Here is a 26,067-nt window from a genome sequence, read left to right on the forward strand (position 1 = left end):
ATTGCACAGTTCACATCATTCCACACATAAAAATCAAAAATAGCTACAAGAAAGAGAAGTCCTACACTAAAATTAAAAACTGCTTAAAAACTGTAAAATCATTTTGGCACCACTAAATCACCATTACTATCACCATCTTCAATTTTAAAAAATTCAACTGTTTTTGATACTGAAAGTAATTATTCATTGTACTCAAAGCATATTCCATAATTGGGCTCCTTCACATTTCAAATCTCAAGGCATTAGACAGAAGGCTAGACATATAAGTACATAAGTGTTGAAATACTGGGAGACACTGAATGTCCATCAAGCCCAGTGTTCTGTTTCCAACGGTGGCCAATCCAGGTCAAATGTGACTGGCAAGATCTGTCACTTACCTGGAACATTTGACTGGAGACAGAGGCTAACATACACTTCTCCCTTCAGTTCCGGTTTGGGCATGCTTGTACTTTGGGTGCACCTACACTTTGGACACTCGTACACTTAGGGGGCGCTTACACTTTGGACTCGCCTACAGTTTGGATGCGCCTACACTTTGGACTCGCCTACACTTTGGACACACCTACACTTTGGGCCTGCCTACTCTGATGTCAGATGTCTTCTCTTTAAAACTAAGAGTTTCCCTCCTCTCTTTGCCTCAGCTACTTCTTCCTGGCATCTGGTGCATTGCTGCTGTGATTATTCCTGTTTTACCTGGTTTTGACATTGTGCCTGGACCTGACTTCGCTGGGTTGCTGCCTGCCTTGACTCTGTGTCTGGACCTGACTTCACTGTATTGCTGCCTGCCCTGTCGCTGAGAATGGACCTGACCTCTGCTGATTACTTGTCTGTCTCTGTCATCTCCTGAGTCCTGCTTTCATTCCACTTTCCAAGTCCTGCTGGCCATCTGAACCCAGGGGCTCAACCGCTGGGGAATGGTGGCTGCTGCAGGTGAAGCATGGGGATTTCTGACTGCTGGCCTTCGGATTGGCACAAGGGATCACTCCATTCCTGCACATTGTGACAAGATCCCAAAACAGTACAATACATTATATGCTGCTAAGCTAACTGCTTTTACTACATTCTCTGGCAACGAATTCCAGAGTTTAATTACATAAAGAGTGAATCAAAAATAAAACAAAATAAAACATGGAAAAGAAAATAAGATGACATACAGTATATATTTTTGGACATAACTTAATACATTTCTTGATTAGCTTTCGAAGGTTGCCCTTCTTTGTCAGACCGGAAATAAGCAAATGTTGGTAAATAACAGTATATATAAGTGAAACATCAAAGCATTCCAGTGACAGTCTAACAGGATGGGGGTGGATAGGTGAGAGATAGGAAGAGTCGGGTAGATGAGGGACAGGGAGATATGCATGGAGACAGGAGGGTAACAAAGCAGTACAATTTTATGATTTATAATGGGCTAGAAAACCCAGATCTTTGTTAAGTCCTGTCTGTTGAGTGTCAAAATATTTAATCATTCTGACTTCAAAGGTCTCTACGCTCCTGTATTGTTTTAAAGTTCCTTTTTAGGATTCTTACCATGAAGTCACTGGTACAGTGTTCTGGTTTTGTAAAGTGCTGCCTCACAGGCGTGACATCTTTATTGGAGTTGTGGAGGTAGCTGCATTTGTTTTGTTTAGTATAATATATTTAGACATCATTTTCACCCTATCAAATTGCAAAACTTTCTCATAATTATTCAGCAATCTCTTATAGTTTATTATCAAAAACGTATCTAAAGTTTTCTGTGCACTTAATAGAGTGTATATATGCATATATCAAAATATAATTTTTGAATGGTACTTCCACATATTTGATATAGATGTTTTTGTATTTGTAGGACCTCTCCCTGATGCAGTAATTGAAACATGGTCTGTGTCAATGTTTGGTCTGAAAGACTAGATAGGTGCCAGATTTTGCAAAGTTGTTTATGTAAGTGTTGGGTTTTAGAGATAATGGGGCCGATATTCAGACCATCGGAGTTAGACAAGCTAACTCCCGTGGTAAGCATTAAAACTGGACATTCAATGCTGGGCTATTTCTGGTGACTGGCATTGAATATCCAGTTTATTTTTGGCCAGTTTAAAGATAACCAGCTTAGTTGATATTCAGACTTAGCTGTGTATATTTAAACTGCCCAAAGATATATCAGGTTTTTACGGTGGCCAAATATTGCCATTAAACCAGTTTTAAAAATTGGCAGATAGCCAGTTATGAGCCCCCTTCACCAAATTGTGGCAAAAGCGGGCCTGTGCTGGTGTCAAACTGTGTTTTTTATGCACGCCGTGGTTTTACCACAGTGGTTAAAAGGGAAGTCTCTCCTGTAGGAAATGCACTATTCCTCCTAAAATTTGCAAAATGTGGTGCTCTAAAGGTTTATGAGCTCCTTCTAAATTATTGTAAAATGTTAACATAATTTCTTTTAAGGTATTATGTAAAAAGTTTGATATCCCTTCTCATCATGTGATTTACTGGAACCTTGTTTCTAAAACTGTCGTTTCCCTCTTCCTATCTCCATAACAAAGACTGTGCACCTTGTCTAAATTCTCATCCCTTTGTCACATCTTGCTCATGGCTCCCACATCCGCCTTCAAGGTATACAAATTGCTCCAAATCACATCTCATCATCAAAGTGATAGCCTCATTTCAGCCTGGGGAAAAGAACTAAATACTTCTTTATCACCAACTGAATGGAATCTCTTTTGGACTAAAACCATGAAACCATTTCTCTGTGCTGCAGTTCTAGTCTTCATTCTTCATCATGCATAATGCCTACAGAACTCCAGCTAAACTAGCTAAGATGTCTGAGAACTTGTCATTGGTTCACGTTCCCACATGCTTTTCTACTGATCAAATTTGGTCTCATACTGGTCACAAGTATGGGATAAGATTAAATCTGTTTGTTTGTTTTTCTGTAGAAGATAATCTCACTTATAGAAGTATTATCTTACATCCCTCCTCTCCTGGCATTTCTATCACCTCTGAAAATGCTGAATTGTTTAATTTGTTGATCATAGTTGCCATTCATATTATTGTTCTCCATTGAAAAAATTATGCTAATATATCTTTCCATGAATGGTGGGGATATATATGCCAGTTTAGAAAGTATGAAGAAATACTAGCACAGAAAAAAAGGTTCTCTATCTGCTTTCCATAAAAATTGGTCAATTCTAGATTCTTACTGCTCTCCTTCCTCTTATCCATAAATTCCATCCATATCTCCTCTTCCCTTGCTAATGTATACCCATCTTCTTCCTTTCTATATTCAAATTCAATGATTTCTTTTATATGAGCCTAATGTGAAAATTGTATACATACAGTGGTTTCTCCCCTTGTTTCATAACCTATAAATAAAAAAAATAAGAAAAAAGAATGTAAAAAGGTGCCGTTGAATTCAATGATATTGCTATTGCTATCATCCCTTATCCAATTGTTCTCACACATTACTCAGAAGCAAGGTCAACAGTGTTTCAGTTCCATAACCTTCCCAGAAACCTGACTGAAATGGACTCAAAACCTCTACCTGATCAAAATAATCTACCAAATGTCGAAATACTACCCGCTTCACTAGCTTGGCCATAAGGTACAAGTTAGATATAGGCCTATAGTTGTCCACATCCTTTGAGTCCTTGGATCCACACTTCAAAACCAAATGCACCACTGGACTCTTCCACAGGAAAGGCATTAACCCATTTTCCAGACTTATACATACAAAACCATGTACCAAAGGTAACAAGTCAAGAGATTGATGTTTAAACCAAGATAAAGGAACAGGATCTAACTGGTCACCCACTCACAAATCTTGCAAACTCCATATAAACTCCTCCCAAGTTGGAATCTGACATACAGTCCAATCTCCCGGTGCTACAGCCTCCACTGTCATACAACATACTGAGACCTATGGCCCTGGCCCAGTACACAGTGAATCATTCTTCTGGACAAAAAAACTCTGCCAATAAATTCACTCTGGGGGAAGGCTGCAAATCCCTAATCTTAGAACCCTCAATTGTCTTCAAAATTGGATACATTTCATATGCGGGGTTATTGTTCCCTTAATCAACGAAATATAACACCTGCTTTATCTGCCCTTCATAACTGACATCTCAACAGAATCAATGCATCATAGTACAATGGGTTTTTATCCTTCTTCCCCTTCCTCACAGTCCTATAAGGATATATCCTATGAACCTAATCGTACAACGTTACATTCCAAGACTCACCTGTTCCTCCAAAGAAAGACCCAAGGAAAAGTCCTCAAATTCATCAAGGGGGTGTGTGTGTGGGGGGGGGGGGTCCCAAAAAATCCAGATCTACTGCACTAAAATCTTGAACTAATAGTACGCTCATCAGCGTCATTTAAACTTAACCCCTTCCCTCAAATGCAAGGGAGCAAAGACCCCTTAATGGACTGACCACAACAATGGCAACACACCCAAATGGGTCAACTAATGTTCAAAATCCAGCCCAATAAGAATCAGGCACAACATATAGTCTAAGACATGAGTAGGTCCCTGCTTCGAATATCTGAAGCCCAAATCATCCATACATACCAAAAATGGCTGTGTCTTACTATTCTGGTGATCATTCAAATGCACATTAAAATCACCTAAACACAATCAGATTCACAATGCACACTGACAGCCATACTCTGAAATATCCACTCCCAGCCCTTGATACCTAAAGAAGATGGGCAATAAAACAATGGCATAAAAATGGTTTAGCCCACTATATCTGGACCACTAGAACCTCGGCAAACGGTAGAAACTCACTGCCGATCTGGGCCCAAAACAACCAATCCGCAAAAATTCCTACTAAACCATCCCCTTGTAGCATGATATGAGTTCTATACTCTAGATTCTATACTCTAGATTGTTCCAGAACTTAGAACTTAATGTGTAGCATGATATAAGGAATTTTCAGAGTTAATGATTTTGCTGGAATCAGATACAAATGTGTGTGTGTATATATATATATATATATATATATATATATATATATATATATATATATATATATATATATATATATATACTGTATATACACACACACACAGCTGCAAAGACTTATTGGGGCAGTATCAGATAAACAGTTCTGACTTTCACCTTCCCCCTGGAGACTACTGATAACAAAAGCTAGCCAGGTGGATACTTACAGTCAATCACCACATCTCCAAAGAACACAAATCTGCAAATTGACAGCAATCACAGAAACTGGAGTTAACAAAAGACAGCAAAACTCCACCTAATCTGACAAAAGAAGCACACCTACACTAGACAATGACTCTTTTACTTCTGTTAGATATCTGTGTATCTACCAGCAGATGTCCAGACAGAAACTCTTATGATGTCATTAAAACATGTAACCGGTTGCCATGCTCCATCTCAAAACAGTTTTTTGGCTATCCCTGAGTTTTCATTGGATCGAGTGCACCCCACCTGGCTTCAGCCTATGGTCCAACAAGAAAATATAAAACCCTGGAACATTTTCAGATCTCTCTCTGTTTTTTCCTCTCTGCTGCTTCCTGATCTGCACCTCTGTGGACCTTCACTGAATCCCTGGGCCTTACTGGACTTTACACACATCCAAGATAAGACTCTCTCCAGGCTCCAGAAACAACTCTGCAACAAAAAGATTTCTTTTCCAGCAAGGACATCCTTCATCACTCCAACCAGCAGCCTCCATCAAAGTGAGTTACTATTAATCCAGCCTCATTTAGAATTCAGAGTTTCTAATCTTGTAGCACATTTCCCTTGTGTAAAATCACTAAAACTGCCTCTTTTTAATATTATTGCATTTCCTGTATTGTAAATAAACCTTTTAAAGTTAAATATTTGGTCTTTATGTTCTGAGCACATGTCCTTAAACCTTACCTTGCAGGATAATGAAATTCCCCCAAAGCATATCCTCTCTTTCCCCTTTTCCTTTTTATTACATCTTATTATTTTTACAACCTCTTTTATTCTGCCGTATTTCACTCAGGCTGAAAACCCCAGGGGAACCCCTTGCCACAAATAAGAATCTTCCCCTGCCCTAAGCCATGTTTCTGTAAGAAACAACATTTGAAATTTCTGCTCCAAAATCAAATCTGAGATCATAGCTGATTTGCCTCGCAATGACCTGCAATTTAACAAACACAGAAGAAAGTGAATCTTCGCACCGGTAAAACCAAAGAACAATGTCACAGCGAAGGATGATGCCAAGAGACTTCTACTGGACTCAGAAAAGTTCACAGTAAAAGTTTATTAATAAAACCTGGACTCGACACAAGTCGTATTTCGGCCGCTCTGGCCTGCCTCAGGAGTCCCTGTATTTTATCACTGTAATATTCCCTGGAACAAAAGACGATCTTCTGAAAATGTGCAGCTCAAAAAAGCTATCAATAATCAATTTCCTTGTCTTAGAGATGCGTCGTCTCGCAAGGACGGGCATCATCTGAAAAACGTTGAAACTGTTTTCCAGGGAATATTACAGTGATAAAATACGGGGACTCCTGAGGCAGGCCAGAGTGGCCGAAACACGACTCGTGTTGAATCCAGGTTTTATTAATAAACTTTTACTGTGAACTTTTCTGTGTCCAGTAGAAGTTTTTTGACATCATCCACTTTGTCTCCTTCGCTGTGACTTTGTTCTCTGCAATTTAACAATCCATTTTACAGTTTGTCCAATCATCCCGACCTAAACTACCCCTCCAGTGTTCACAAACCACCAACTACCTAGCCCATAAACCTTATGCTCACCAAATCTCTCCACCCTCCTTCCCCAACAAAACATAATAGAATTTCCTAAACACATGTTAAAAAACCTAATTATCAATAATAAATTTAAACCATCTGACATGCTCACAAACTGTGGGAACAACCTTCTATCCTGATCCCTTCTCTTGCCCCCCCAGAGCTTGCCACAAGGAGCAAGACCTGCTCTTTTGGAGCACTCCTTCAACTCATACCCACAGCTCATGTTGCTAACAGTTTTAAACTTATAGTGTTCCCCCCTGAAGTATGCTTACCAGATCATGTGGACAACATCAGCAATCTTCAATAGTGTTGAAGAGAGGGTATTCTCTTTAAAACTGATTTCCAGCACAGCTAACTTTAGTAGTCTAATGACTGCCTTTCCAGATCATATAGACACCACCAGCAATCACTAAAACTGTCTTCTTGCAGAGGTAACCTGCAGAAATAGCACAAGCAAATAATAAAGATTAAAAAAAGATAGAGTTATTGTTGTGATCACTTTCATTGCTACAAAACCCAACAGCAGGTTAAGAAAATGGGTTGGGCCAAGTGTGTCCAGCTTTCTAGTTACTCTCTGCTCATTACGTGAAATTGTGATATGGACTAAATTCTATATATTGCACCTAAAACCTTACTGCCAAGTACTCACACTTCCTTCAAGGATATCTTTTACCTTTTTCATAGAAAGTTAGGATTTTAGGGGTAATATTTGATCAAAAACTGGCATTTAAACCACAATTAGATTAAATACTACACTCCTCTTTCTATGCATTCCAGTGTGTTAGATTAGCACAACATTCTTTCACCTCATCTTTTTTTTTGTTACATTTGTACCCCACGCTTTCCCACTCATAGCAGGTTCAATGTGGCTTATATGTTATATACAGGTACTTATTTGTACCTGGGGCAATGGAGGGTTAAGTGACTTGCCCAGAGTCACAAGGAGCTGCCTGTGCCTGAAGTGGGAATCGAACTCAGTTCCTCAGGACCAAAGTCCACCACCCTAACCACTTGGCCACTCTTCCACTGTTGCTACTATTTGAGATTCTACATGGAATGTTGCTATTTCACTAGCAACATTCCATGTATAAGTCGGCCCTTGCAGATCAGCAATGTGGCCGCGCAGGCTTCTGCTTCTGTGAGTCTGACGTCCTGCACGTACATGCAGGACATCAGACTCACAGAAACAGAAGCCTGCGCAGCCTTCTACATGGAATGTTGCTAGTGGAATAGCAACATTCCATGTAGAATGTCCAATAGTATCTTTTTTATTTTTGTTACATTTGTACCCTGCGCTTTCCCACTCATGGCAGGCTCAATGCGGCTTGCATGGGGCAATGGAAGGTTAAGTGACTTGCCCAGAGTCACAAGGAGCTGCCTGTGCCTGAAGTGGGCATCAAACCCAGTTCCGCAGGACCAAAGTCCACCACGCTAACCTCTAGGCCACTCCATACTTTAATTCTTTCTTTAGTTATTACACATATTGAATAATTTAACTCATTATATTCTACATTACCATTATCCACACTTAAACATTTACAACTGGCCCAATCTACTGCAATCAAATTATTATATAGAGCACACTAATTTGATCATGTTATACCTCTGCTTAGATCATTGGCTCCCTTTATCTGCATCTATACAATACAAACTCCTCACTTTGGTTCCCCAGGGGTTTTATCTGCACCTGCCTATTTACCTACTATTCTTATACCATACATTCCATCTCATACTCTCCGCTAACCCCCAAATTCTTCACTTACCTTCTCCAACACAGCTTTGTTTAAACATCACCTTTGAGACAGCCTTCTCCTAAACAGTACCAAAGCTTTGGAATAACCTTTCACTGGCATTCGGATTAAATTCCCCACTTACACAATTCAAAACTCTTCTTAAAACTTAGCTATTTTAATGTAATTTCAGATTAGTTGATTTTTTTTCTTCTTCCTTGGATTTTATAATTGTAAACCATTTCAAAATACTATTAAGAGTTGCGATGTATCAAGCATCAACAAAATAAAATACATTTTAAAAAATAATAAATTGGCACTGAAAGCAATAATACTCAGTGTTGTTCCATAACCTTGCTTAAAGTTAGGCATGGTTTATAGAATAATGTTTTTACCCGGAAATCAGACCTAACTTTAGGGGCAGCCATTGCTACCAACTGAAACATTGTGCATGGTGCATGCTAACTGAAATTAGGTGCATATTCCTCTTATTCTATAACTATGAGCCTAAATTATAGGAATACCACCAATCTGCCCATAACCCTCCCATTTGTGTTTCCCCTTTTTGGTGCTAATAATTGTTTCCTAGGATGCCTATTATCAATACTAATTGGCTTATTGTTTAATTAAGTTGTACGCACAAATTGGGTGCATAACCAAATTTGCACACACAAACCAAACCACCATATTTAGAATATAGGATATATGGCTGCTCATTTCGCCTCCATTCCATGAATGTGATACACAGTCTGTAACTGGGAAGATGATTCTACAGTGTAATCAGGGGTCTACGTTTGTATGTAATAGTTTGATTGGGTACCTGGCCTTTTTGGCTCTTGTCAGTTTCACAGTGGATTTCCTAGTAAGGAAGTTGCCAGATAGTTTCCATGTTGCCCAGTTTATCACTTTTAACCTGCTAGTGTTCTGCGTTGTCTGGGTGTCCTTCATCCCTACCTACCTGAACACCAAAGACAAATACACGGTGGCTGTGGAGATATTTTCCGTCCTGGCTTCCGGTGCTGGACTGCTAGGCTGTATATTTATTCTCAAATGTTACATTATTATGCTCAGGCTTGATCTGAACATTAAGGGACATTTAATTGGAAAGCAGCATCCCAAAAATGCCAACGGAGAGATTATTTCTTCCATGCGTCCTTGATGTAAATGTTCTCTAAGGAAAAATGAAAACAACTCTTGATATTATTGAAAGTGATTGAATATTAAAATCTGGATGCCTACATCAATTCTAAGCCTGAAAACACTTGTGGCATGATGGAAAATATTAAGAATTGCTTTTCAGTCTTACTTTGATCGATAATACATTTTAAACTCTTCTGTATTTTAATTGTCTGGTATATCTCAAAGAACAGGCTGGAAGGAATGAGATAAGGTACCTCTCAAGAACAATGTATGTCCCTGAAGCCAGCTTCTGCAGAAAGGGGGCAGGTACTCTTGAGGTTCGAGAGATAAGTCACCTGGCCAGTGGTTTGCTTTCTTGAACCAAGAGAGTGTGATGGCATCTCCATGCACATTTCTGGATAACTTTTAGCTTAAAAAGGGGGCTTGTTGCGGCGGAACTCTGGGGCTCATTCTGTGGATGTCCATATGGCACACCCACCACGAGTCAATGTACATGAGTGGGTGTGCCATATGGACAGAGTTTGAGCTAATATTTTCCCGTTTTGCATGCGCAGCATTTTCCCTTGATAAAGCACTGAAGCGAAATAGGCACCTGTCGGGATATTGATTACTCCTGGGATTGCACACGATTACACACACAGATAAGTGTTATATATATAAGTCATCTCCGCTACAATTAATGATAATATTTTTGTTGATACAATATTGGTCACATGATTCTTACACTAAAGCAGAATAAGTGGAAACTGAGAGGTTCACGATAATCACAGAATAAGCAACAAAAAAAGTAGCTAAAATTTTTTTTAGTAGTTATGGATGGTTGGGGGCCGTCTATGATTATAATTGTCACAGCGATCAGGCATACCAGATTGGAAACAAATGAGGTGCCTAGTGACTGTATGAGATTTCCCCAAAACAAATTAATCTTGTGACCATCTGGCACTATTTGAACTTTACCATTGATTGGTTGTATATTGGATATATTTTTGGTAGATTATCGCCACCATAATTTTGACAGTATTTCTAGGATAAGCAGCATAACATGTATTGCACTGTTTTGGGATCTTGCCAGGTATTTGTGACCTAGATTGGCAACTGTTCAAACAGGATGCTGGGCTTGATGGACCTTCGGTCCGTCCTAGTATGGCAACATTTATGTGCATATGTAAATAATAGAATGACATTTTCAACGTCCGGGTCTACAGAGTCAGCAGTTTAATGCACTTCTGGGGATGCTGAGGTGATGAGGATCAGAATGTAGTGGTAAAGTAGGATCATAAATGGGGGAGTGATCAGAACCAAGGGGGGTACCACATCAGAAGGGGGTTCAAGTGGGGATGTGCTCAGGTGCAGGGGATTAGAATGGGGGGATTTGGGGGATTGAAACCAAAGGGGGTGGGTTAGGGGACTCCCCTGATCCCTTTCAGTATATTCAAATCAATATTGCGGCAAAAGTATTTGGGTAATTTCTGAATATCTGCCAGGACCCAAATAAGTGCCAGTGGGCACCAGAAGCCTGGTCATGTCAAAACTCTTCAATGCTAGTACTCAGACAGGAGTCAACATCAGATATCTGAGTATAAATCAGCCAGAAGTAGAAAATGCTAACTGTCACAGGTTGAATATTGACTAGTATATTTCTCAATGATATTAGTCCCAGAATACCCCAACTGCACCTCACCCCTCCCCTCCCATTTTAAATCAAAAACTACAGGTGTATAATACCTTAAATTCAAAATTGTAAGTTCAGCCACAAAGAATGAGCAAACAGGTGTGTTTCAAAATTGATCAATAAGTACAGTAGAAACAGGGATGGAGTCATTCATTGGTATGGTTATAAACTTTGGTACATAAGGCTATTCAAGGTGAAGGCTGTTCTGACTTGAGGCAGACTAAGATGCATAATTCCTGATAACTATCCCAAATAATCTATGCACATAACTCTATCTGGTTAACTTTTGTTTTTGATGAATATATTCAGAAACCATAATTCAAAACAATATACTTAAAATATATATAAATTTGTGCAAACTCAAAAAAATGTAAAAAATAATAAAAATAAAAAATAACCACTATTTAAATAGATAATTTTGTGCTCAGTTGTTTTGGTGTGTTACTGTGACCCAAAGAATTGAGAAGCACATACACACATTGCTTACATCATCACACACCCTTCTTCCAGCCAGATATTGTCGTCTAGTAGCAAACTATTCAAACAATATATAAACAAGTATTAAAACTACTTAGCTTAGATAGGGTGTGGACGGATCTACTGGTCTTCACTCAATTCCCAAGTTGTAAATACAGCGCCAAAATTGATATTGGTTCACGGACGCTGCACTAAATTAGCGGTTACTGTAACACTTTTTAATCTGAATCTATGCAAAGGTGAATTTTCAAAATTCCCTGTTCCCTGTTCACCTTTGCACAGATTCAGATTAAAAAGTGTTACAGTAACCGCTAATTTAGTGCAGCATCTGTGAACCAATATCAATTTTGGCGCTGTATTTACAACTTGGGAATTGAGTGACGACCAGTAGATTCATCCACACCCTATCTAAGCTAAGTAGTTTTAATACTTGTTTATATATTGTTTGAATAGTTTGCTACTAGATGACAATATCTGGCTGGAAGAAGGGTGTGCGATGATGTGAGCAATGTGTGTATATGCTTCTCAATTCTTTGGGTCACAGTAACACACCAAAAAAACTGAGCACAAAATTATTTATTTAAATAGTGGTTATTTTTTGTTTTTATTATTTTTTACATTTTTTGAATTTGCACAAATTTATATATTTTTAAGTATATTGTTTTGAATTATGGTTTCTGAATATATTCATCAATTACGATAATAGAAACCGATCTACTTAGGATACGTGGTATTTGGACTGTATAACTTTTGTTTTTACCAGGTTTTTGATTATTGGTGCCAAACTATTTGTGTATAAACATCAGACATTTATGTTGATAAAAACAATGCAAATATCTTTCTGCATTTTCAACAGAATGGTGTAGGTTATGCAAGTTAGAAGCCTTCTTTCAGTGTCATGAGTTTTGGGCAGCAAAAACTCAACTTATTTTGTTATGTCTGTAAGTGTGAGATGTGACAGAATGTATATGAGGAAGAGGAGGTGAGCAAAGACGTAAATGAAAATTAATCTGCATATTTCGCTTTCTTGGAAAATCATTTAAAGTGTCCTAATTGTGCAATGGTATGATGACCTTTTCTGGAAATTGTTTTCTTCAACTTTCATGGTCAAAGTGTTATTCTTCACTCAAACATAGTTATGGGAACACAGGATCAATAACATGTTTAGAAGTTCATGTTTCCCTCTACTGAATTTACTAAAATGGAAAATTATACTACTCTATCTTAAACCAGTCAACAAGAGACCTGGACCAATGTATCATCACTGTACTCTATATTATTAAGGTATGGCCTGCAATTAGAGTGCAGCAGGGATCAAGGACAGAGGCGCTAATAGCAGTTTCCAGAAATAGGTGTCCATTCAGATCAAGCAACAAATCCCTGGAGTAAAGAGAGACAGCAGAGGAGCACATTATTTTAAGGTGACGCTCTGTATTCCTTCTTCTCTCACTACAAGATGACTGTGTATGTGTCAAGGCAACACTATGATAAAACTGTAATGGAGGTAAAACTAGAGGTGGTACATAAGACTCTTTATTGAGAAAATGATTTTATGTCCCTTATTTCTTGGATTGATCGAGGTCTTGATGACAGTTTATGCATTTGTTAGCCGATGCCAGAAAAACGTCTGGGATGCAGGTGATGAAATACACAAGAACTTCTTTAAGGAAGGTGACTTGATCTTGGGAGGACTAATTACAATCAGTTTCCCTACATGGAACAAATCCTTAAGCTTTACAAACATTAATAAAACTGGATCCTGCATACTGTAAGTATTAATATACTTTTTTTGAAATAGACTTTTATATCACCAATCAAATCATCTGAAACAAAATACAGTCTTTCACAATTATATATGACAACACTCACAAACTTACCTACCCACAATTCCAGGAATAACATATATAGAATGTTTGTACATTTGGGAAGCTCGCCAGGTGCCCTTGGCCTGGATTGGCCGCTGATGTGGACAGGATGCTGGGCTCGAAGGACCCTTGGTCTTTTCCCAGTGTGGCATTACTTGTGTAGATAATGCACTCTTCACAAAGTAGATTCCAACAGAGTCTTCACTCATCAGATGACTGATATTCAGCACACCTGTGCTGAATCTTTATTAAATCTGCCTTAAAGAACAGCATTTTAATATTTTATAAATAAGCATATCATCTAACATTTTCTGTAACTTCCTGCTCTTTCCTATGACATTGCCAACTTTGTAGCCTTGACCATTGGTAGCAGTTTAGAAAATGCAACTGGTGGTAGTGACCATGGTATCCTAACAGACTCTTAAAATCAGTAGTATATTTTAGGTTATAGCCCACTCCCCCACTTTTAGAATTCATATAAAGACAAATAAACCCTACATACTTCTCCAAATGGTATTTCAAAATTGCAATAAAACTAACCAGATCATAGCCCATTTATGAAAGTCCAGATAATTCTAATACAAAACAGCATCTGCTGAATGTTAATCCTGCAAAGTGAGAGCTGCTTCAATAATAAATATTCCATGAACCTGGCTATACCATTCAAGTTCTCTATTTGTGAGTCACTGATTAGTAATCTAATACCAGCAGTATATCAGTGGCTAAAAAAAGAATAAAAGCAAAAAAAAAAAAAAGATATCATAAAAACTGGGTGCAAAGTAAATAGCCATTGTATATAGATTGTTATAGGAAACCATTGACATTGGCTATCCTTACTTCAAGGTATTGAAGACCTCCTATGTTATAACCAGGAGACGACATCACTACTAATGATTCTGGATTTCTGTTTGCACTATATTCCTCTCTTTTTACATCCACTTACAATAGTAATGTTCAAGATCCTCATATTTATCACTTTTTTGTATCACATTTTTTCTTTCTCTTCATTTTCTTTCTCTTCTTTCTAAGAAGGAGGAAAGACCTCAGACACTCAATCTATAGCCTTACCAACCTTGCAGTAATTATAACTGCTTTATCTTAATGAAGTTCACCTGTCATAGGTCTAAAAACCGCCACCATAATTTTTTTATTTTCCTAATAACTTTTACTTAGTTTCTTATTATATTCTTGTCACTCAACTTCATTTTGTATCAGTCATTTAGACTGAAAATCGAAAACTTATCTGGATAAAGTTGCTTGAAGGAAATCTATCTCAGAAGCAGTTACAGGTTTATCAGACTCTTACGAGGCAGAGATCTCACCTACATTGTAGATGTAGATACTTACAGCTGCTTGAACACTGGAGTAAATGTCTGTCCCAAGATTATTTAGCTACGCAGCTAGCATATTTTAAATGTGCATATATACTTGCAAACTCTGACCACACTCTTCCAAACCTCCACTTGTGTATTCATCTACCAGAAAAGGACAATCCATCATGTCAATGCACATTCCTCTACTCCTGTCAGGACATTACAACATGCCATTTATGCACATATGTTGCCAAATAACAGAAACTGAATTTATAAAATTGATCCCTAAATATCTGTATCTCATGTTTCATAACTGATTTCTCAAGTATTTGTAAACTGTTGTCCTCTGTATAGTTCCCAATCAGAGCACTCTGCTTTGCATAGCTCCATCCTCTTTCAAACATATTGGAACAACAGTGTTGACTTTCTGCCCAATATTTAGTGCGATTTAACCTGTCAGAACGGATGCTGACCAATTTAATAGCATCTAACTGGCTATCCACTGACATTCAGCGCTTAACCATCTAGCTGATTTTTAAACCGAATTTTGGCAGCCAAATTTGGCAGTGCCAAACCCTGGTATATCTTTGGCTGGTTTAAAGATAAACAATCATGTCTGGATATTGACATGGCTGGTTATCTACAAACTGGCCAAAACTCCCCAGGTATTCAATGCTGGTCACTGGAAACAGCCATGCATTGAACATCAAGGTTCAGAGGGGACCGAAGGAGAAAACCCACCTATCTCCTGTGATTTTAATATCATGGCTTTTGACTTTTAAGTTTCATGAGATCTAGCCCTGCTTCTAAACTCCAGGACCCTAAACAGCATGATGTCTGAAGTCATACTAAAGGCAATGGAGCAGTGAGTGGTAAAACAAAAACCAGCTTATGGTCCTTCATGGAAAGAAAAAGCTTTACTTCATAATAGGATTGAGTGTATGCTTGCACATAAGTTATAATAACCAAATATCCATGGGTTAAGCAGTTCAGGATTAACGTGTTTCCAAAGATCTTCGGTGAATCTCAGTATCACACAAATATAAGGTACTGCAGGGTATAGCTAAGATTCAATGGCAAAATTGCTGGATGTATTTTGGTACTAGAGAACGAGGGGTTCTTGCAAGTCAGCATTATAGTGAATTAATATAAAGTTACAGGTGTAACATAGTAGATAATAGCAGATAAAGACCTGGATGGCCCATCCAGTCTTCTCAACAAGATAAACTTATAAAATAAGGTATAATGCATCAGCACAGTAGTACAGTTTATTATAAAGTTTATGCTTCTAAAGATGTGTTTCCTTGCTCACAGAATCCACTCCTTCAGTTACATGCAGCATCTCTTGACCTTTTATTTTGCCATTGAGGAGATCAACCAAAATGCAGAAATCTTACCCAACATCACCTTGGGCTTCCATATCATTGATTCCTGCTCTGATGCTTGGTTTTCACTGTGTGCTGTAATGAACATTTTATCTGGAAAAGAAGTCCCAGTTCCTGGTTATACATGTCATTTGAAGAGCCATGTTGTAGGTTTCATTGGAAGCCTCCCTTCATTAGCATCACATGCAGTTGCCAGACTAACCGGGATCTATAGCTACCCACAGGTATAGAAACAACAAATCGCAGTTTATAATCTCAAAAATTTTACTCTTTTAGTTTTCTCTTTTCCTCTGTCTATCTTTTGTTTGGCCTGGAGTATTGATAGTGGTTTCCTGGTTTGATATTTTATTGGGATATAACAACTGTTGTAATAATTCACCACCTATTTGTCAAATTCGCATGAATTTCTGAACTGGATTTTAATTTTACTTCAGAGATCTCTTAATAACAATGAGAAATATACATATTTATATCTTTGCTTATCATCTGTTGTTGTATCACTTGTAGATTCCACAGGGAATAAAGATAGCCAAACAAAGGATTATTAATTGAGTTAAGTTCTTGTTGTACATGTTCATACAGATTTCTCTTGCCCACTATCTACATTATGAATTCAATTCTGTATATGGCAACAGAACATCAGTGCTAAAACCATTAGCGCTAAACCTTATTTTATAAAGGGCGCCTAATATGGACTCCCCTTACAGCATAGTGCATATCGCCAGAATCCACACCCACATTTGGGAATGACGATGTACACCAACTGAAACCAGGTGTAATTCTCAGTGTGAAAATTGAACACGGTTCCCCCTAATCCTATAAAACTATTTGCATTTTATAGGAATGCCCCTGACCTGCCCATGACATTCTTATTATGACTCCCCCTTTTCAGATCTGCACGGAAAAACTTAAGTGCTATTATATATCTGGACGTGTAAGTATAGTTCCAAACAGGTCTGTCCTGTTTGGCTTGATTTGGCAACTGATTCTGTTCTAATGCTTTTCCATGCCAAACATTGCACAGAAATAAAGCATAATGTTAGACACCATATATAGAATTCAATGGTATATGGAATATTAGTTCTAGGGGCTGATATTCAAAGGCACTTATCAGATTTGCAGGTGCTGATAACCAGATGAGTAAGAGGGTATTCTCAGGCACTGAACAGATGGTGCTGCTGAAAGCTTGTTCTGACCACCTTGGTGGTATCTAGAGAGTGCTAGGGCAGTGCTTAGCAGTGCAGGGACATCAAACAAGTTTCTTTAGGTAGCTGCCAAATCCAAATCGTTAAACAGATATCGAAACTGATAGGAAAGTCCACATTCGGCTTCAACTCTAACCACTCCACTTCATTATCAGCCAGATAACATTATATTTATTTATTTATTTACAGCATTTATATCCCACAATTTCCCACCCATGGGTAGGCCCAATGTGGCTTACAACAATCTACATAAACACACACATGGAAGAAAACATTCTTTTTATAAATCACTGAATTCATACACACTTACTTAAGGAAATTAATTTAATTAGACACTCATTTTCAAAAAAAGGATACTGTCTCTAAAGCTGCACAAAGCCCCAGATCAATGTTTTTCCACAGGAAATGTCCAAGTTGTGATTTCAAACCCAGATTTGATAGTGATTTCTCTACAGGTCGTCTACATCACAAGGGGGCATGTTGGGATTGTGTTGGGCACATGTTTTAGGTTGGATTTGGGTTTGCCCAGAATATAGACATTTTACCTGGATAATAGAACAATTAAGTTACATAAAGAAGTTTAAATGTCCAGCTGAGCACTGGAGGGACTAAGACACATAAGGGGAAAGGGGGGTAGTATTTCACTATTGCCTTTCTGTGGTTACAATCAAAGACGTTTATATGTTATATACAGGTGCTTATTTTGTATCTATGGTAATGGAGAATTTGGTTTCACGCCCAGAGTCACAAAGAGCTGTACTGGGAAATGAACCCAGTTCCCCAGGTTCTCAGACCAATGCACTATTAGTCTGTTCCTCCAGTCCCCTTAATCCCCCATTGGTCACTTAACCCCAACCACCCAAAGTGTGACAGGAGATGCTAGGCTCTCTGACTAGTCAGATACTATAGCAATTCCAATTACAGTAGCATGCTGGTCCCAGGTGTAGGCCAGTGGTCAGTGTAGTAGACTTTTCAGAAAGGGACCCAGGTCCATATCCCACTCTAAGTATCACGCTTCTGGTAGAAATTGTGACCCTTTTCAAACCCACGATATAAAGAAAGAGTGTTGAGGTGGGATTTGTATCGGAGTCCTTTATATGAAGTCCAGTGCACTGACCCCCTGCACTAGACTGCCCCTCTGCTCTGCTGGGATTTATGTGTGGCCAGTTTACTAGAAATTGTGCCACACAGCCATCCCTTTAGCTTCTTTCTTCCAGTTTTCTCTAGGACTTTATTTTTGAAAACAGTACCTAAAGAAATACAAACTGAGCACAAAAATACCTGAAAATGAGTGACTTTTGAAACCAAAAGATAGATGTTTTCCCAATTCAAAAATTGCTATGTACAGGATGTTACTTATCATGCAACTAGCAGTTCTTACACACGTAAACCTAGTATTCTATAACTTTTGCAAAGTTTAAGAATGAGAGTGTTATTTATTCTATGTGACATTTCATTAGATTACCTGATTGATTCACTGCACAAATAAGTGACCTTTTCTATCCTAGATAAGTTATGGATTGACAGAAACATCACTGAATGAACACATTGAGTTCCCAAACTTTTATCACGGTTTTCCAAATGATTATTCTCATTACCATGGTTTGACTCCTCTTCTGAGACTCTTTGGATGGAGTTGGGTTGGGATTCTCACCTCAGTTGATGAGAATGATATAATGTACTGTGAAGAACTGAAGAGGATGATTATCAAGAGTGGAGGTTGTGTCGATTTTTTGGAATCTTTTCCAAATCCATTAATTTCCTCTTCTGAAGAAATCAGGAATAGAAAACATCAGATTTTTAACAAGATCTACAAATCAAAGGCCAATGTTTTTATTATACACACTACCGATATACTCACAATAGAAATTTTCTGTTCCATTTCCTATAACATTATTGATAGCAAACTGTTTATCTTCTCTGCGGAGACCTCTTCTCTTAAGACTGTTACTATTTATACCGAACCTGCAAGATGTACTGCTTTAAATGGCTCCCTAAGGTTTATAATTCGAAAAGGAGATATTCCACGTTTAAAACATTACCTCCAAAATCTTGGCACCTCTACATCTTCCTTCTTTATGAGGACAGCTTTATATGGATGTGATATAATCAATGACAATAAAAACTGCACAGGATTAGAGCCACTGTCTATCATTGATGGTTCCTCATTTAATTTGGATCATTTTCAGTTCTCATACAGTCTTTATAATATGATCTACGCCCTGGCTCATGCTTTACACAACTTATATACAGCAAAGTCCCAACTTGGAAATAGTCTTAAAATGGAATTTAAACCATGGCAGGTAAAATATACAGATTCACCTTTTATGGAATGTGTAATGGTTTTTTTTCCTTATTTTAAAAATTATTGTATCTGACCCCCCAGATTATATTTGAGCCATCCCCCATGGTGTCTTGAATTTCTCCCACTGGTGGTCATAGCAGCCATTTTGGGATTGGAGTCAGCACAGACAGGGCATTTCTTCCTTTGCCAACTCCAATCTCAAAATGGCTGCCAACATCTTCTGTAGCAATTTTGCAAGTCTGCTGCTGGAAGTCATGACAGCCATTTTGATATAGGAAGACAGCAAATTGCAGGAGTCAGTTAGATCACCCTTGCCCTGTGAACTATACTACCGGGACAATATGGTAGACCTTGAGGTAGGTCTATGGGTGGTCCTAGGAGTGGAGCTTCCTCAGTTCTAGGGTATGAGATAAGGGAAGAATAAAGTGGGAACTCTTTTGATTTGGTGGGCCCAGCAGAAGCTGGACAACATGAATGAGAGAGGGTTGGTAAAATAAAGGGAGGTGAGGAATACTAGACACCATATAGGAAGGCGGGAAGAGAGGAAGGCTTTTTATTTGTGTTAACATTCCCCTTCTGTTTTTTAGGGGACAAACGTTATCTCTGTTTATCTTTGGATGTGTATATATTCAAGTACATATAGCATATTATTTCTGAAATCAGATGTTAAATGTTAACATGTTTTCATAGCCCTGGAGCATCATTCAAACACATTAAGGCCATTTTTAGGAAGGGGTAAAATTGCTGACATTCCAATTTTAATATTTATTGGCATGTGCTAATGTTCCCATTAGCATGTGGCCATTAGTGCATGAGCCCCTACCTCCACCCATTATGTAGGCAGAAATGGTTCATGTGCTTAAAACATGTTAATTTGTTACCACACTGCAATGTAGCTTCGCTGATTAGTGCAGAACACACCCACTCCCTGCCCCAAGTCCCACCTCAGCACTATAAAAATGCATTTTATTATTTTAGTAATCGGCTGTTATATTTGACAGTTATCTTAAATGTATCTCACTAGGAATCCTATATATACAAGACTGAGTCAGAGCAAGGTATTACTTATTTTTTGCGATTGTCGGTCCGCTAACTAGGTATACTACCAAAAAAAAGCTAGAACAGCAAAAACGTAGGTGCCTTCCACAAACGATAGAGACTTATAATGCCCCTCACCAGAGAGAAATCCCACTCAATTGGAATACTGGTTGATGGACATGAAAGGAAATTCTGGCAAACTTGTTAAAGTCTGGCCTTATCATGGCCTTCTGTGCATATCATGACAGGACGTCGTTAGCCATATTCTCTATAGGCTCTGACATTCCACAGCTGTCCCTTCTGTTAGGTGCTGATGTTGGCTTTTGCTACCAATTGTAGAAACTATGATTTTTGCCAAAATATTCTGTCCGGTCATAAATTGATCATAATAAATGAATTTATAAATAAAATTAAAATATAGAGTTTTCAACATTATTTTACACTTCAAAAGGACTCATCAGTTCTATCTATATTAAGGTATTTGGTACCAAAGATTTCCCCTGAACTGGAAAAGCAATCCCACAACAGTAAGGATTTGTACATGTGTGTGTATCTGTGTTGTGGGGGAGGGGTGAGAGCAAATTCAGAGTGATTTCTTCTGTGGCTTATACAACTACCTCAGAAATAAGACCGTTCTTTCCAAGATCTGTCTTCTGCAGTCTAGTGCAATCACTCGTACTCAGTCATCTGGACTACTGCAACTCGCTATACGCAGGCTGCAAAGAGCAAATACTGAGGAAACTTCAAACAGCCCAGAATACAGCAGCCAAACTCATCTTCGGAAAACCAAAATATGAAAGTGCAAACCCATTACGTGAGAAACTACACTGGCTCCCACTCAAGGAACGTATAACTTTTAAAGTATGCACCTTAGTTCATAAAATCATTCACGGTGAAGCCCCTGCATACATGTCTGATTTAATAGATCTACCACCCAGAAACGCTAAAAGATCATCCCGAACTCCCCTCAATCTCCACTTCCCTAAGTGCAAAGGCATAAAATACAAAGTAATGCACGCATCAACCTTCTCTTATATGAGCACTCAATTCTGGAATACACTACCACGCAACCTGAAAAGGACCTACGAATTAACTGACTTCCGCAAATTATTGAAGACTCATCTCTTTGATAAAACTTATCGCAAGGATCAAAACACATGAAGTCCATACACACTAATAGAAATGCAGTAATACACTCTCTTCTGAATTCTCTTCCCCCATATTTTCACCACACTTAAAACTCTACCTATAGTTAAAATTGTTATACCCAAATGTTTCTTACTATTGTTCTATCGCCTTATCATTTTCCCATTGTTACACTCCATTGTTCTATTTCCCTAATGATATTTTGACTTTGTCTTCCTATAACCCTCACAATGTAACCCATAATTGAATTGTAACAAAATGTATTTCCATCATTCACTATGTATTGTAAGCCACACTGAGCCTGCAAATAGGTGGGAAAATGTGGGATACAAATGCAATAAATAAGTAAATAAATAATAAATAAATAAGGTAGCAAACATGCACAGGGGTGCAATCAGTGCAAGTCTAAATCTCACATGCTTTAGGACAAAATATCAAGGATTTATACCTAAGCAACCAATACAAAAAATAGTCTAACTATGCATTATCTTTCTAGCTCAAACAGTACCTTAAAGAGGTTCACTTTAAAGCACCAGATGGACGTGAGATCTTCTTTGATGACAAAGGACATGCTACAATTCACTATGACATCAAACAGGTTTTTCAGTTCCCTAATTTGACAACAACCTGGATCCATGTTGGAAGCTTCAAGCCCTCTGCTCCCAAGGACAAGCAACTCTTTGTGAACCAAACTGCCATTCGATGGAAAACTCCCTCTAACCAGGCCTGACACTATCTATTCTGTTTATAGTAGGGTTTATAATGTGGAAACAGAACAGAGGAAGAAAAGGTCTTGAACAAGTTTGCAATTACATGTTTTTATAACTATAGAATAAATATCCCTGCCCTTTGGTGAAAACATTCCCAGTAGCTGTTGTGTGATAACTTGGAAATGCTCTATTTACTGGGGGGAAATTTAGCATGTTGTTATTACTATATTGAAGTAATTTAAGCAGATATAGAAGACAAGCTCTCTTATAGAGAGAGGCATCAGCTGAATGGGGAATATGACTCTATTTATACCTTTTTCCTTTCCTCAGGTCCTCCGCTCTGTGTGCTCTGAGAGCTGTATACCTGGATACAGGATAGTTTTTAATCGTGAGAAGCCGGTCTGCTGCTTTGACTGTGTCCCCTGCTCTGAAGGAGAGTATTCTAATACCACAGGTAGACAAAACACACAAGTGTTTTATAAATACAAAACACCTATAGCCAAATGCTGAATACTTCCTGCATTCTTCATCATCTCTGCACTGCAGTGTGCCTCTCTGCTGTAACTTCCTGCTTCCTCAGAGGCACTCCACAGTACAGAGAAGAAGCTAGTGACGGGGGCAGGGCAGCATATGGGAATCACTAATGATGAAGAAATGTGGAAAACCTAAGTAGAAGGAGGGGAAGGGTGTGATGCCAGACCATGGTCGGGGAAGAGAGAATTGGGAGAGATGTTGGATTTGGGTTTAACTGAGTAATGAGCCAATTAGTGCCAATAATTGGATGCTAACAATTAATTACTGTTGTTAATTAGCAACACATTATAATTACATGCACATCTTGCTAGACACTTTTCTATAAAGACGTGCGCTCAAAATTTACACCTGCAAATAAAACATGAGTATGGCCATGGGAGTGGTATGGGTGGCAGTAGTCCAAAGAGAAGTAGAGGGTGACACAAATTGCAATCAGCCATTGAAAATTAAGTTAAAGGGTCTTTTTTTTAAAGCTGTCAATAAAGACCCTTTGACTTCATTTCTAATGGCTGATTGTCATTTGTGTCACCCTCTACTTCTCTTTGGACTGCTGGCATATGGACGTAGAGGTCTTTCCTCCTGTTTTTTTCTGACACGAGTAATATGGGCTGGTCCGGGGCATTCAGTAAAGATGTGTACAGTATTGTAGAATTCAAGGGATCACCTGTCTATCTATGTGAAGCATTGATTCCTTCTTCTTAAAAACTCTGAATTGTTGGTAATGAAATGTTAATTAGTAAATCATTAAGAAATGTTATGCTCCACAGATGCAGAGAACTGTATGAAGTGCCCTGAAGATCAGTGGTCCAATGAGAAGAAGGATGAGTGTCTACCACGAGTCATTGATTTCCTGTCCTATGATGATCCCTTGGGTGCAGTTTTGTCTTCAATTTCTATTCTCTCATTCATTATCACTGCCCTAGTGCTGGGAATATTTATTAAATATCGGAACACACCTGTGGTGAAAGCCAATAACAGAAATCTCAGTTACATGCTCCTCATCTCTCTCATGTTATCTTTCCTCTGCACATTGGTATTCATTGGTCAGCCTGGGACACTGAACTGTCTTCTCAGGCAATCTGCTTTTGGGATAATATTTACCATTGCTATTTCTTCTGTATTGGCAAAAACTGTTACAGTTGTCATTGCCTTCAGTGCCAACAAGCCCGGCAGCAAGTTAAGAAAGTGGGTTGGGACAAGAGTGTCCAGATATCTAGTCCTTCTCTGCATCTCTGGTGAAATTGTGATATGCACTGTATGGCTGCTTATCTCTTCTCCATTCCCTGAATATGACGCATACTCTGTAACTGGGAAGATGATTTTACAGTGCAATGAGGGGTCCACTATTGCATTTTATAGTGTGATTGGGTACATTGGCTTTTTGGCTCTTCTAAGTTTTATTGTGGCTTTCTTAGTAAGGAATGTACCAGATAGTTTTAATGAGGCTCGGTATATCACTTTCAGCATGCTGGTGTTCTGTAGTGTCTGGCTGTCTTTTATCCCATCATACCTGAGCACCAAAGGCAAATACATGGTGGCTGTGGAGGTATTTGCCATCCTGGCTTCCAGTGCTGGACTGCTGGGCTGTATATTCACCCCCAAGTGCTACATTATTTTGCTCAGACCTGACCTGAACACGAGAGGGCATTTATTAGGAAAAAAAATATCCTAAAATGCCATATGAACTTCTCAATATTGTTGAAGTGATTGAATTTTAAAATCTGAATGCTTTCATTGTAGCCTGAAAACATAAAGGCAAATTTCAAAGGAAGGTAAATATTTACTGGTTGCTGTTGAACTTATGAGTTTCTTATTCATTAATTTTCATCCCTTATGCAGATAGTACCATGCTCCAAAGCAATATTTATTTGTGTTATTTCATGCTTTCTATTCTGCACTTTCCTAGACTGTTTACAAAATTACACACATAAAAATCAAAAAGAGCTAAAAGGATGAGACATCCTAAACTAAAATTAAAAACTGCTTAAAAATAGTAAAATTATCCTTGCATTACCAAATTACCATTATTATCACCATCTTCAATTAAAAGCCCGAGGAAACAAGAAAGCTTTCAAGTGTTTTTGAAACTGTAAATAATTATTCTATGAAATTGTTCTGGAAGTATATTCCATAAAGGGTCACCCTTTATACTACTACTTATCAGGAAGTCTATCCCAGGCATTTGGTGCAGCAACATAAAAGGAACGGAGTCTGAAGTATGTAAAACATTCTCTGCCTGTAATCATCTAGTCTGATATATCTGGAAGATGGAACATCTGGTAAAAGATTCTCTTTAGAGCACATTGCTCAGGAAGTACAGTACCTCCCCTCAACATTATTGCCAAAGGCAGGGGGTTCTTCATCATTCATTGCTTTGAGTGGAGGAGTGGCCTAGTGGTTAGGGTGGTGGACTTTGGTCCTGGGGAACTGAGGAACTGAGTTTGATTCCCACATCAGGCACAGGCAGCTCCTTGTGACTCTGGGCAAGTCACCTAACCCTCCATTGCCCCATTTAAGCCGCATTGAGCCTGCCATGAGTGGGAAAGCACAGGGTACAAATGTAACAAAAACAAACTGTGGAGGAGTGGCCTAGTGGGTGTGGAGGAGTGGCCTAGTGGTTAGGGTGGTGGACTTTGGTCCTGGGGAACTGAGGAACTGAGTTTGATTCCCACTTCAGGCACAGGCAGCTCCTTGTGACTCTGGGCAAGTCACTTAACCCTCCATTGCCCCATGTAAGCCGCATTGAGCCTGCCATGAGTGGGAAAGTGCGGGGTACAAATGTAACAAAAAAAAAATGAGCCAACAGGTAAGCAATGAAATCT

The 26,067-nt window shown here is 38.6% G+C and overlaps 1 protein-coding gene across 1 annotated transcript; it reads left to right on the top strand.

Moving 5' to 3' along the window:
• The first annotated feature begins 20,158 nt into the window (after nt 1–20,158).
• On the top strand, nt 20,159–24,917 carry LOC115458220 (vomeronasal type-2 receptor 26-like). The gene is made up of 4 exons (XM_030188081.1): nt 20,159–20,173; nt 22,498–22,599; nt 23,042–23,165; nt 24,013–24,917. Exons 1-4 carry the CDS (start codon nt 20,159–20,161, stop codon nt 24,915–24,917), a joined length of 1,146 nt encoding a protein of 381 aa, XP_030043941.1.
• Nucleotides 24,918–26,067: the final 1,150 nt, after the last annotated feature.

This window comes from Microcaecilia unicolor, chromosome 14 (genome assembly GCF_901765095.1).
Source record: "Microcaecilia unicolor chromosome 14, aMicUni1.1, whole genome shotgun sequence".
Lineage (NCBI taxonomy): Eukaryota > Metazoa > Chordata > Amphibia > Gymnophiona > Siphonopidae > Microcaecilia > Microcaecilia unicolor.